The following is a 15,080-nucleotide window of genomic DNA, read 5'->3' as shown; positions in this document are numbered from 1 at the left end:
TTTAAGTTACATTTTTCACCCTTGAAAGTTACAATTTTATAAATTTAACCCTACACATTCTAATAATGTGGGTAGTTGTTTTATTTTATTGTTTTTAGAGTTTTATTTATATATATATATATATATATATATTATTTATTACATCATCCGGGTCCAGGACCGGTTTGACCTCCCGGGTCGGTCCGACCTGTGACCCAGTAAGGTGTCCGGGTCGATGTCCGGTCCGGGTCTGACAACATTGGTTTTCATTTAATTTTATTATCATATGTAATAACCACTTATATCACATAAGTGTGCTGGCTAACCTTATAAGTCGTTAGAGCAAGTCAGAAGCAGAAAACAACACAACACTTTATCATCAAGTTATCAACTAAATTATAGCTTAAAAGAACAGCAAAAAGTTGTTATAAGTTTAGTTTCACATCAACAACAATTGATATTGATGGAAGAACACGTTTATTTGTTATAAGTTCAGTTTCACAGCAACAACAAATTCACCGCTGACGCAACTTTTATTTACTATATTATCCATATCTTGAAATCTAGCTAGAACTTTTATTTACAACAATAATAATAATAATATAGCTTATAATATGCGTGCAGAGCAGAGCAGAGCAAAGCAAAGCGACACCTACCTGTGCAGAATGCTCGAAAGTTCTCAACTGTTCTAGGCACAACATTAGCAAAAAGCTGCAAATATAGTTCAGTCAGTCAATATACGAAATCCATCGATAATCTAATGAAGAAACAAATTAAGATACCGGTGACTGACCTTAATTACTATTCTTTCAGAAGGAGATTCATCAACAGATATATCCAGAAACACGTGAGGGTTATTCTCATCACTCACATCTTCAATAAATCCATACAATCAATCAAACAATATTATTATTAGCATATACATAAAGAAATAAGCTGATCTGGAGTGAAAGTATTTTTATGTTGTACTTAATCAATTAACACTAGTAGATAGGCCTGTAAATGAACCGAACGTTCGATGAGCTGTTCGTGAACCGTTCAGCGGGAAGTTCGTTTATGTTCGTTTATTTAATAAACGAACGAACATGAACAATAAAATTGTGTTCGCTTAATTAAATGAACGAACATGAACACATGTTCTGTTCGTTCATTTATATTCATGAATGTTCGTTTATATTCATTTATGTCTGATTATTTATTTTCGTTTATGTATTAATAGAACATAATTAATATTATCTAGATCTACTTGAAGGTTTTATATTTGTTAACTTGTGTTCATTTAAGTGTTTTCATTTATGTTTGTTCGTGTTCATTTACATATGTTCATATATGTTATGTTCGTTTATCTTTGTTCAGTTTATGTTCGTATAGATATTAAACAAACGAACACAAATGTTTATTTTTTAAATAAACGAACATGAACATAAATATTTGCTCGATTAAGTGTTCGTGTTCGTTCGATTTGTTTACAGGCTTTCATTATTCACATTGATGAATACATCGGTCTCAATCTCTTGGCTCTGCCGATTTTATTTGTGTTCGTGAAGAAATTATTTTCTTTCCTTAACAAACGAACATGAACAAGGCCTTATTAGTGTTCGTTCGGTTCGTTTACAACCCTACCGGTAGTAGAATGAATAATAGAGCAATATACATACAATGGTTGTATAAAACCCTAATAACCCTAACTTGAGTAATCAATCACATGAACGAATAAAGGAACATTAATATACAAAGTAGGATAAGGAACACACCGGCGCGGCCGAAGCCAACGATTCAATATCATGAAGGAGTAAAATAATATCTTCAATTAATCTTTATCTGATTCAAAAAAAAAACCCGCGTTTGCGTTTGGGTTAGCGTATGATTGAATTTGATTGATGAAAGACATGGGTTGATGAGTTATATAAGAAGATTAGTTTTTGTAGGAAGGATATGAATTAATCTTGTTCAATTAATCACTACAGGTCAACGCAGCAAGTAAATTTTTCCGGCAATGGAACCATTGTCAAAACAAATTTCGGGGAGCAGGAGATGTGTAAAGATAGTGGATGTTAGTGGTTGGTGCAGCAAATTAGAGGTGGGTGCGGTGTTTGGATGTGTTTTTCCGGGGAGAAGGAGGTGTGTTTTTTCGGCAAGAAGGAGGTTCGTTTTTCCGGCGAACATGAGGTGCATTTTTCCGGCGAGAAGGAGATGGGTACGTTTTTCCGGCAAGCTGGAGGTGGGTGCGGTGATGGGAAACGGGTTGTGGTTGTGGTGGCGGTGGTCTATGGAGTGGTGGTGGTGGATGATGGTGTTTTTTTGTTGTTTGAAATCTAGGGTTTTAGGATGTAGGTGGTAAGTGAAGTAAGTGGGTTTTTTAAAAGAATACGTAACAGACGTGATATACAAATCGACGATTTCTCTGGACCGTAGCTGTGAATATATAATCGTAACAGACGTGATATACAATATATCATGACAGGATGATACACTAACTGAAAAGGAGCATCATGTTGCAAAATTCTTGCCGCCGCATAGCGCGGGTTTTCTGCTTGTGTGTGTCTGTGTGTTATAACCATTATTTCCTACAGCCACACATTTACTATTCATCAATGTTCAAATCTTCCTACCTAATGTACAACTAACCATTGCACAAGTATTATATATGCATTTAAAAAGTAAACACTAAAGTTTTTTTCTTATAATTTTATCACAATACTTTCAAATAATTAACTTTGGTTTATTAGACTTTTGGCATAAAGGTTTTTACACTTGTATTTATTTGACCTCTCAAGTTTTGTTTCATATATTTACTTTTTGGCCCATCAACTTTGGTAAGAAACTTTTGCCGCAAAAATTTTACCATAACGAATCGAACCGATATCAACTTACTCTCGTCACGTGCTCGTCGCAAAACATGATAGCTTTAGAACATGTAACGCATTTAACTCGCTCTGCCGCAACGCGCTGGGTAGAACTACTTGTTCACGGTTGTAGTATATTGTATCCTTTGATGTTAGCTTTAACTTGAAGTTAATATCATAACAAATAAAATTTAAATATACGTTACTGTATTAAAGCGTTATAAATAAATTGTTACCATTCGAAATGCTACTCAGTGGTTCTCTTGGTGTTGACACTTCACTTTTAAAAGTGTAAATATCACCAGATATTAGACTAAAGTAAAAAAAAAAAATAACACTAGTTTAATTGTAAAGCATAACCAACAATTATAGACCAAAGCATACTAGTTTGCTTTGATTTACAACTATTAAAACATGATAAATCAAGCATGAATCGTTGTGAATAAAATTCGGTGGATAATCTCAAACCGGCAAAACTGAAGATGCCATCCATATATGAGCTCAGATTTTCAGGTTTTCTACAGCTGCAATATCATTAACCGTTAATTTGTCAAATACTTATTAACAATTAAAGCACACAAAAACAGAACTTGTGTTTATACCTTTGACGGGTAGTTCGTCCTGTGGCTTCATGGCTGGGAAAAGTAGTACTTCCTGTTTGGCAGAACACGAAAACTTAAGTTTAAGTTAACTCCCAAAAACAAGTACCAAAACGAATATGATGCACAAACCTTGATGTTCTGTGAATTGGTGAGCAACATTGTAAGCCTATCAATACCCAAACCCCAACCACCAGTTGGTGGTAAACCGTATTCAAGAGCCGTACAGAACGTCTCATCTAAAGCCATTGCCTCATCATCTCCTGATTGTCGATCCTGAAAAGTTTTCACAATCGAAATGCATGTATAAGTAGTCATAAAACACCGACACGCTCCCATAATAAATCATGCCGTACCTTTAGTTGATCTGCAAATCGCTGGCGTTGAACCACGGGGTCATTGAGTTCAGTGTACGCATTGGCAAGCTGAAGAAATGAAAATAAATTATTATTAAAATATATATGTTAATAATCATATTTGACATGTTAATTCTTATAGAAAACTTGAAAAAAAAATGGACATAAATGTACCTCATGCTTGTTGATAAACAATTCAAAACGTTCAGTCAAGCCTTTCTTAGATCGATGCCATTTTGCAAGCGGACTCATTATCTCAGGATGGTTAATTATAAAAGCAGGATTAACACACGTCTCCTCCAAAAAGTGTCCCACAAGCTGCACGATAAAAAAAATAAGAATATATAACGAGCGGTAAAAAATTATTATAAAGAAATAAAATCAATTACCTTATCGAGCAAACGTGTTGTTGTTTGAGGTGGAGGACATTTAATATCAAACTTGGTGCATGCATTAGCAAGATATTTGTTGGCTTCATCACTTGTAAGGTCTTTGGGTATGTTAAGATTTGCTATCTTCTCCAATTCTTCAATCATATCAATCCTTCTGAAAACATTTAAATCAAGTTAGTAAAACGAGTTGACGCTTAAAAAGTAAAAAAAAAACGTGGCACAATAAAGAAAGTTATGCAAACAAATGACCTGAAAGGAGGTGTGAAGTCGATCTCAATAGGGTCATTATCTAACCCATTAGCATGATACTTGATTTTGTAGCCACCTGTCAGCTCCTCCACCATGCCTGGTTCATTGCGTGTTAGTGACCATAGATCCATACCGAACAACACAGATGAGTTCAAATATAACTATAAAAATAATAAAAGAAAATGTATAATAAAATTAAAACTTACCACTCAACATTTGTTCAGTTAACTTCATCAAATCATTATAGTCAGCAAATGCCATATAAAATTCATACGTTGTGAATTCAGGGTTATGCGTCAAATCAATCCCCTCGTTTCTAAACTGTTTTCCAATCTCATAAACACGTTCAAGTCCACCAACAACAAGCTCCTTTAAATACAGTTCAGGAGCAATACGCATATACAACGTCATGTTTAAGTCGTTGTGGTGGGTCACAAACGGGCGAGCAGCAGCCCCACCAGGAATCATGTTCATCATGGGAGTTTCAACCTTTGATAAAAGAAAATTAATAATTAGACAAAGAGAACAAACTAATCAAGGAACAGTTGGTTAATAGTCGAGTTTACCTCCAGAAAGTCGAGATTGTCGAGAAAACGTCTAATGTAAGATACGACCTTTGACCGAGTCTTGAATATGTGTCTGACTTCTGAGTTTACCATTAGATCTAAGTATCGTTGACGGTATCGCGTTTCCTACCACAGAATACGCATCAATAGGGTTAGCAAGTGTGCATATAAGTAAAAAAAACGAGTTAAAACGGCAATTTTAGTGTACTTTGAAACAGAATTGACAATTGCATTTTAATCTAAAACTCAGAACCGAGAATGGAACCCTTATTAAAAAACGGGTTGGTCTATATGGTTCTCAAGGTTCGGTTCCTCGGTTCTCATGGTTCAAACCATGATCCGACCTAACTGAAATGTGTTGAGTCGAACCAATTTCGTCTGAAACACTTTTGACAAAAACATTTGATGCTTACATTATAAATTAGCGCCATATATAGTTTGAGTTAGGATATCGTACAATAATCCTTAACGTACAAAGATGTACGCGAATTATGCTCAAGGCAAAAACAAAACGATCAAAGGGAAACAAAACGCTCAAGGCCAAAAAACAAAAAAGCGCAAAAGCCAAAATACAAAAAACGCTCAAGAAACTGTAATACGCTCAAAACGGGTTTCGTAAAGAAAAGTAAAAAATCGATTGATTAACAATCCAAATCTGTTTTTTTCGGTGAATCGATGATTAATTGGATATGTATTGATGATTTTGAGATTTTGTGATGTGATTTCATCAATCAATTTCGTGAATATAGGTATTTTTGTACGTTAAGGTACGTTAAGGATTATTGTATTCTATCTTTATATATAGTTATAAATACTAATATATTCCATGATAATGTAAAAATTCTGAAGAAATTATTTAGGAGGGGACTTCCAACCCAATTTTCACCAATTCCTTCTTGGTCAACTCATCGACTTTACACGCTTTAAAAGTTGCAGCAGTAGTTATTAGTTTATACCTGATCTTTTAATATATATGCATCAAGATTTCTTCCACTTCCTGGAGTCCATGCATCATTTTTCTGTAGATTAATGATGCAACTTCAAGTCATTAAAAAATGAAACAGAACCATATAACCATTTATAACAAGTTTTTACCTTCACATTGGCATTATTAGCAGCAGCTGCACTTTTTTGCCTTGGCAGCATATGAAGACAATGTGATAAAACCGTGAACGATTTTGGAAAAATACTCAGCTCTCCCTTTTTGCTTTTTCCTGCAACAAAAAAAAACAAATCTTGATCTTAATAACACTGATAAACAATGCTTCAAGAAATCATAATTGCAAGTTATAATTGCACACCTGGAAACCCGGCAATACCAACAATATCTCCAAGTTTCACACCAGAATGGTACTTGGAGAATTCTGCTTCATCCAACTCAGACCTCCTGCGAAAACGGTGTTTCAGTAACTGAAAAAACCTCGTAAATTATATAAACAGATATGAAGTAAGTAGTTAGTAATAGTTACCTTGCATCAGCCATAACTTGTACTTTTCCACCAGAACCATGCAAATCATAGAAAAACAGCTTTGATGAAGAAGACCGTTTGTTCATCAATCTCCCTGATAAGATGGTACTTATCAACAATCAACACCTCTGTAGATATATTATAACAATATATGTATCAAATTATACTCACCAGCCAATGATTCTTCAACATCTTCCAGATGCTCCCCATCCTTTAAATCTTTATACTTCTCTATAAACTCAAGAATCGAAATCGAGACATGAAACTTGTGAGGATATACTATTATGTTTGCTGCCTTTTGATCAGCAAGTGTTTGCAACCGATTGTTAAATATTGCTGCAATGATACAAGAAACGTGTATGATAATGATTTATGGGCATATGGTTTAAAACAGTGTTGAATTAGTATCAGTAAAATATATAATCAAGAAAAAAACATACTGTTGGATCCATATCTTCATCATCTGCGGCAGCAGGTCTTTGCATGGTAGCAGCCTAAAACAAAAACAATGATATAATATTATCCTGTAAGTAGACTATAATGCTAAAATTCATTACTATTGGAATCATGATTCAGTGAATTAGAAACTTTATTTACACCTTTCTATGTGAAAGTCTGTAGTATCTGACTATGATCCCATATATATAATAAAGAATTAAAGTTATAATTTTGTACAAAATATAGAATTGTGAACCAAAGCAATAAAGAAAATTTTTATCTCCTAAATATTTGAGTTTATGATAAACAGATTATGCTTCTAATAAGCTAGTAATAAAGTAAAGAACAAATCATGTTTCTAATAAGTTAATAATAAAAATAAGGCAAATTGGATTTCAATAATCCCACATTTTTGCAGTTGGCCGGTAATAATCCCACCTGTGAATATTCTTGCCACCAGTTCCACTTCTCATTGAACCTCCGTTAATAAACCGAATTTCAAACGCATGCTTTAATGCTTTTGATCGGATAGAAGATACGAGTCGATTACCTTGAAACAGTAGTCCAAAGACAATCGGCTAGATTAATTGGAAGTTCAAACACCAAACTGAAGCACTGTTCCACCGTTTGGAGCATCATTTCGAGGTAAGTTTCACATTAATCGACTCGTATCTCCTTTCAAACAAAAGCCCTAAAACATCAATTTGAAATGCGGACGAAAATAACCGGAGTTAAGTTTTTTCTAACGGAGGTCCAATGAGAAAAAGATAGTGCAAAAGGGGGGACTGGCGGCAATAATAATCACAGGTAGGATTGTTAAAATCCAATTTGCCTAAAATTAACCTTTTATTATTCTAATATCCACAACAATCAAATTTAGACTCTGTTTAACTGTTGATTCAACTCCAGACACCCTAACTTCAAAACATCAACAGTTCAATTAGCTTTCTATTGTTCACACAACCTATAATTCTCAGCCTACAAACCAAAAACACAACGTTTAAACCCTAAAGCATGAAATAAGCAGACAAATTCACCTTTTTCTTCTTCTCATCTTCCTTACGATTGTTCTTCTGCACCTTCTTCTGAGCACTTCACAAATTTCAAACAATTAAACACTAGAATCACGTAACAATGGTTGTAAAAATCCTGCTTAGGCGCCAATAACGCTAGTCGGTGCCCCACGCCGACTAGCGCCAATTAACTGCTGTTTGGTCAAAATCAGTCAAAATTGAAAAAAAAAAATTGAACGGCCAACAAACAGAATTGTCCACGTACTTCGTACGGGGTGACCCAATGGCAAAAGGTCACCGCCAGCTGGCCCAACCCAGTCGCAAGGAGCCCTTAAGCGCCTCCAAAGTATCTCCAATTTCGGGGAAAACCCTCCCACCCGTAGGCCCACTTGTGATAAAACCCGGACGCCCTCAGAATCGAACTTGAGATCACAAAGACCAAGTCTTCTTTCATTGAGTCAGCCATGTCCCCTCCAAAGTTCCAAAGTGTTGTTAGTGGAGTTTGATTAAGAAACCCAAGTTATTACCACTTCACCACATTGAAAGAACAAAAAAAAAATAATTAATTGAAAAATTAATTTTTCAATTATAAAATTAGTAAATGAAAAATTAATCTATAAAAGTTAGTAAATGTATGTATGTTAGAAAATATATATATATTGCGTATAAATTCCAATCCAATTAATTGCTGGTCGGTACCCCATCGAACGACTAGCGCCTATTAATTGCTATTTGGTCAAAATTAGAAAATATTACGTATAATCGTCACCGGCCGACTAACAATAAAGGCTAAAAGCGTAAATTAGCACTCACTTCTTGCTTAATGTTTCTGATTCCTCCGGTGCAGGTGTAGAGTTTTATGGTGCGGCGACAAAGTATAAAAAATTATATATAAGTAAAAATAATTGTATCAGTTTGTGATTAATATTTATCATTTTTTCCTTTAAAACTAATTGTATGACATATATTAATAATTATTCATTTTCCTTTTACACTTTATTTATATTGTATTAGGTTTTATATACCGTATTACGGGGTTGTTTTATATTATTTGTTTCTAGTATTTATTTATTTTTAATTTTTTATTATATAAAAGTTAATAATATATACCTAGAGTTTAATGATAAATTGTTTCACAAATAAATGGGATGTTATAACCCAGTTTAAAAGCTATATGGATTTGATGAGATCCAAGACCCGTTTTTTTTTACTATAAAATTGGTTTTTTAATTTCAAATAATATATATATTTTTTTAAGTAAATCAAATATTAAATTTTAGTATATCCCTACTTTATAAGATTTTTATATCAAATATATGGTGAGATTAGTTTTTAATTTAATGAGATGTTATAACCCGTTTAAAATATATTTGGGTTTGATAAGACCCATACCCATGAATTCGGGTCAAATGCATAAGAAGCCTCCATTTAAAAATCAAACAAATCTAGTGACTTCAAAAAAAGGGGGAGCGACCACATCGCGACACGTAAGATTTTTATGTTTTCGTTTATATATATTATAGATTTTTATATGATTAAATTATTCACTTTTTTAAACTTTATTTATATTATCTACACATTTTTATAAAAATAAATATTTACATATTATACTATTATACATTATTAGAAGATATAAAAAAAAGAAAAAAAAACTCTAATATGCATCCAATTTACGAAGTAATTTTTTTAGAGACATTTACATGTATCCATTCCTAAATTATCTGATTACATATTTACTCAACCCTTAAAATTCAATTACATGTATCCCCTCACTAAACCAAACATATTACATATTTAGCCATATCATTAAAAATTATATTATTGTTGACTAATTTACCCTTAATTTATTTACCAAAATACAATTAGTTTAAAAAACCAAAAGAATTAACTCCCAAAGTCTTCGTCCCTAAAATTCACCACCGAAAAATCACCGCATTAACCATCACTGGCGTTCAACATTGTCATCGTACACGTTTGCCATCATCGTCGTAAATCATTGCCAACGGTTTCGATGAGTCTAGATCTGATTTTCTCACTTTCTCTTCGAAGTTGCAGGTTCTGGCAAGTTGGTTGCGGGTGGCGGTGCTAGTTAAGGTGGTCGACGGTTGGTTGAAACGTAGATTGTGACATTCGTCATTTTCCGATTCGATTCGTTTTTGCTTTCGTATTGTAAACCGAGCCGATTCGTATCCCGAACCCTTAGATATTATTAAAATGATAGATTTTATGTTTCATAATCATCTCACGCTTGTCAGATCGTGAAAACACCTTTTACATCTCTTAAAATGCTCTTATAACGCTCAAAACAACTCGAAACGAACTGCAGGGACCAAATCTGCCAAACAATCAAAGTTGGAGACCAACCCCACCCCAAGGGGTGCCGTGCCGCGCGGCCACCAAGGGGCAGGGGGCCGCGTAGTGCGGTCTAGTACCTACAGCAACCAAGTTAGTTTTTTGTTGTTATTATAACTTGTTTGACTCTTTAAACCAATGAGAAAGCTTGGAAATCTCTAAAGCAACCTTATAGATAACCCTAGCACCTTATCCTTCATAAAACCAAGCCACACCACTCATTTGAACTTGCTCATACTCACCAAACACTCTCAATCTAAGCTCCAAGCTCCATCTTACAAGTTCTTTCTTGTTTGACTTTTAAGAGTCAAACAAGAACACTTCTTTGATTCTAACTAACTCCTTATGATTAAAGCTTGATGTTGCAACATATATATAATGTATACCCCTTGTTTCCTTAGGCTTTCACTTCTCCGGTCATGGTCGGTTGAGGTGAAATGCTTATAAGGCAAGGCTACATGGAGGATTATCGCAATCCTTGACTAACTTTCTAACTTGTTAATGTTTACTAATCTTGTTTAGTTTTTGTTTATTTTAGTTTGTAAACTCATTTTTATAAGTTACATGGTATTGGGTATGTGGCCACCATTTTCGGTTTCATCCCAAGTCAAGAGTCGAACCAAAACCGAACTTTTGTTTAATACTTTATTGTTAACATATTGTATGAAAGATTTGAGTATTATTATTTTTAAGTTTATATTAATGAGTTATGTGGTGTTGGATATGTGGCCACCATTTTCGGTTTCATTCCGAGTCAAGAGCCGAACCAAAACCGAACTCTTGTTTAAATGCTTTATATTTAAAATGATTTACTAATATGTTACAAGTAAGATTTGTGTATTATAATTTCAAGTTCATTTAATAAGTTTATTGGGTATGTGGCAACCATCCTCTGTCTTATACCGAATCAAGGACCGAACCAAGACCGAACTAAACCGGGTTCATCCGCTTAAGACACACTAAATGTGTCTTGGGTCACCGAATCTCATTCTTCTTTAAAACTATATTATGAAACTAATTTTAATTGTTTTCTCAAAATACTTGGTATGTCGGATCCAACTTGATCTTATAACAAGTTTGGACCGACAAAGCCAAACACTCGCTTAACGAACGTAGAGGTTCTTCATAGTAGAACTACACACTTGGTTAAGTTTCTTTTAAATTTTATTGAGTTATCTCATGACATGTATCACTTTGGAATTTCGGGTTCGGACTTGACTATTTATTAAGACCCGAACCGACTAACCGAACACTCGTTAAAATCCTGTTTTGGTATATCTAACAAGGGGTCGTGCACTATTGCATTAAACCAATCCCCACATATTTATTTAACAAAGGTTAAGTAAAACTAATGAGTGAAATACCGAGACCCGATTTCGAACAAACTTACTTTCAAAAACCGTTACTTCAAGTTCTTATGTATTTACATTTTAAACCTCAAACTTTGATTAATTATTTAACTTGTCATTTTATTTTACTCTAAAGTCTTTCAAGACCATTTTCTAAACCGAAACCCTTTTAACCTAGACCTCACTCGTTGAACTTATTATTTTGGTGTATCACAAACAACCCTTTAAGTTATTTATTTCATGTGAGTAATCACACTCCCCCTTTTTACGCTCATATACTTTTGGGGTGGCATGCATACCATATTCAAACTTACTAGTTTTATGATCTCATTATCAATCAATTCGACATTATGTGTTTGTACAAATACTTGCTCGATCTTTGTTTATGCCTCAATTTGATTATGTGCACGAGTGTTTACTTTTATGTTGTTGTTGGAACGCAATAAGTATGATCATACGCTCCCCTAACTATCATACCTTAAGTGCAGATAGCATAGGGCATCATTATCGAGTATGTTGGTTGTTACCAATTAGAAAGGATCCTCATTCTCCGAGTATTTTGGTTGTTACCAAATAGAAAAGAGCCACAATTATTTACTTTATATTTACAATGGTTGTTGCATTATTCTATTTACACATGTAAATTGTGATTTTTGCCTCGTTATATACATACGTCAAAACTAGTGTATTGCTCACCAACATTCGTGTTGATCAAATCTATTCTATTTTTATGCATGTTACAGGTTTACTATTTGATTGTTTGTGAAGATTGAAAACTTATCACTTAGATCATACCTTTAGGATACTTTAACGAATGTTGTGTAGACGTAATTATTTGTATTTTATTGTGAACAAGTTGTATTTGCGATTATCGAATGAAATAAACAAGTTGAGTAAATATTGTCACTTTAACAGTGTTATCGCGTTCTTGAGCAATCCGTTGCACCCCGGCATGTTCCGCCGCCTTTGGTCGGGGTGTGATATAGATGAAGAAAATCGTAGGTCGTTGACGGTGGTTCTATGGTGAGAGAGGTGGTTCCAATTTCCATGGTGGCATACGCTTGTTCCAAATAAGATTTGTTGGAGAAGATGATGTATATGATGGTGGGCTCTTATTATGTTAGGTATTTATATTTTGATTTATAATTTGGCATTGAATAAGGGTAAATTGGTAAATTGATATGTAAAGGGGAAACATGTAATTAATTTTTTGAGTTGGGGATATATGTAATTTAGTAGGTTTAGTAAGGGGATACATGTAAAAATCTTATTTTTTTAATAATTAAATTATTAATATATGCTTAAAAGTTGATCCATGTTTTTAAATAAATCCATTTATCTATTGGTTTGTTTGTACATTGTCATATAAATTATAAATATATGATTTAAATATATCTATTTATTTTTCGGTTAATTTAATAAACTATACATATGTGTTAAATTGTAATGATAGTATATGCCAATCACTTTCAAATATAATAAAGTTTATCATATTTAGTTTTTTGGGTTTTTTTTATTTAGAATTGCTTCGGGTTTTTTGTAGAACTTAAATTTGATTATTACGGGTTAAAAGTTGATAAATAGATCGTTTGGTACATATGAACTACATTTGGCTTAAATTTGTTATGGGGAAAAAGGGGTAATGTAAATGTGAAACATGTCAAACAAAATTGTACTTAAGTGAAACAAAACATTCACAAAATTAAATGAGTTAACATGTTGTTTTTTGTCAATTGGCAAAGTCGAGAAGATCCTCAAACCTATCAAAATATTTTTCATGGTGTAGCTAAAAACTATTATTATATGAGAAGTATTCTCATAAATTAGTTCATAATCAAATTTCTTTTAATTATACATATATGATAATGAGAATAAATTTTCAATGGATAAAGTGTTATTGTGTATGTTTTTGCATGTACATTATTTTTTTTTATTAAGTTCATTTTTTCCAAAAAAATCATTTTATGATATAAATAAAATGAATTTATGTATAATGGTACAAACATAGATGTAATAAATTTTTCTACATACATTATGTATTGCTTTATTTGTAACTTAATTATTTAAATCATCCCGTGTATTACACGGGCTCTAAAGCTAGATACTTGTAAATGCTAAAACCAATATCGAGTATCTACACTCATACGACTTACGATCAAATTCAAAACGTAAATATATACTTATGGCACCAACATTAAATTTGAAAAATAAATCTGTAAATGTCCAATACATTAGTGAGATTCCTAAAATACTATTGGCACTCATACAACTTATGTGTAAAAGGAAAATAAAAAAAGTTTGTCATGGTAACAGTACTCTTAAACAAATATCGGTACTCGTACATCATAGGATAAATAATTAAAATATTTAAAACAAAACATAGCAGGACTCGAAGACAATCGACACTCATAAGACAGTACTGGTACTCTTGCAACTTGTGGCACAAATAATAAGTTGGTTACGTTACCTCCATTCATACAGCTTATAGCAAAATAACAAAAACAAAAAAATAATTAGCATACTTAAACACACGACAATACGAAAATTTAATATTTGTTGATGACATGACACATCCAAGGCCTTCAGCGTGTGGCCCAAACGGTGAGTTACGTTCAACCGGCATCAATTTTTAATTATTTTAGTGAAGTAATAAGAAACCTAAATGGTATTGAAATATGGTACAAATGGGACAGTAGGCTGGCGCCCCTAGATGTGGGTTTAAGAATAAGGGTTGTCTTTCTCATCGATTCTTTCAAACCCAAACCCATCTGACGCAACTCGTTTGTCTATCTTAAGGCAAGGAGGGATTTGAGAGGGGGGGGGGGGGGGGTGGGGAAGAAGAGGAGAATTACAATTTTATCAATAAGGTTACCAAACAAACACATTATTGATTTTTTCAAAGAATTGATTCCATTTTTATTTCATTTAAAAAACCCTATGAACCAAATGCTTCTAAACAACCATCTCAATTATTTAATCTCTTTATAACTTTTGGGTTAAGTTAATAAGTTATAATATTGTAACTTATTAACTTATCCCCTCAGAATAACTCACATTTCCAAACACATTTTAACTTTTTTAAAAAATTCATAACTTGCATAAAATAAGCAATCCCACACAATGTTTGGGATTCATTAATCAACAAATTTTGTATCCCGCAAATCCAAGGACGGTTTTTGTATATCTTTTGCAATTAATTAATTTCGTATAGCAAATACAAACTTTCTATTTGACTCGATCATTGTTCATATGTTACGTGTAGTTCACGTGTGATGTTTATTAATGCACTTTTATGTTGTTTTTTGAGTTGAAGTTGTATATATATAAAATTACACGTTAAAGTACTATTCAACCCGGTTATACAATTTTTAAATCAAATCCGACACGAATAAAAAACCAATTTTTTAAAAACATTGATCCCACATCCCCCGAAGTGTGACGGGGCGTTGAAGCTAACTTTTGTACTTTGGTT

At 33.2% G+C, this 15,080-nt stretch overlaps 1 protein-coding gene across 1 annotated transcript; it reads right to left on the bottom strand.

The window, feature by feature from the left end:
* Window positions 1-3,155: 3,155 nt before the first annotated feature.
* LOC143549898 (lysine--tRNA ligase-like) lies at window positions 3,156-8,373 on the bottom strand. Its single transcript, XM_077040673.1, has 17 exons — window positions 8,309-8,373; window positions 7,932-7,986; window positions 6,893-6,950; window positions 6,628-6,792; window positions 6,457-6,550; window positions 6,289-6,374; window positions 6,083-6,201; window positions 5,944-6,006; window positions 4,988-5,113; window positions 4,628-4,910; window positions 4,422-4,518; window positions 4,170-4,326; window positions 3,955-4,098; window positions 3,781-3,849; window positions 3,557-3,700; window positions 3,428-3,479; window positions 3,156-3,349 (listed from the first exon to the last, which is right to left on the bottom strand). Exons 1-17 carry the CDS (start codon window positions 8,371-8,373, stop codon window positions 3,327-3,329), a joined length of 1,800 nt encoding a protein of 599 aa, XP_076896788.1. The 3' UTR covers window positions 3,156-3,326.
* Window positions 8,374-15,080: the final 6,707 nt, after the last annotated feature.

The sequence above is a fragment of the Bidens hawaiensis genome, unplaced genomic scaffold, assembly GCF_021521415.1.
Source record: "Bidens hawaiensis isolate Kalapana, Puna unplaced genomic scaffold, B.hawaiensis_p1.1 tig00015855_1, whole genome shotgun sequence".
NCBI lineage: Eukaryota > Viridiplantae > Streptophyta > Magnoliopsida > Asterales > Asteraceae > Bidens > Bidens hawaiensis.
Note: the sequence above shows the minus strand (reverse complement) of the source record. Positions and strands in the feature narration are given on the sequence as shown.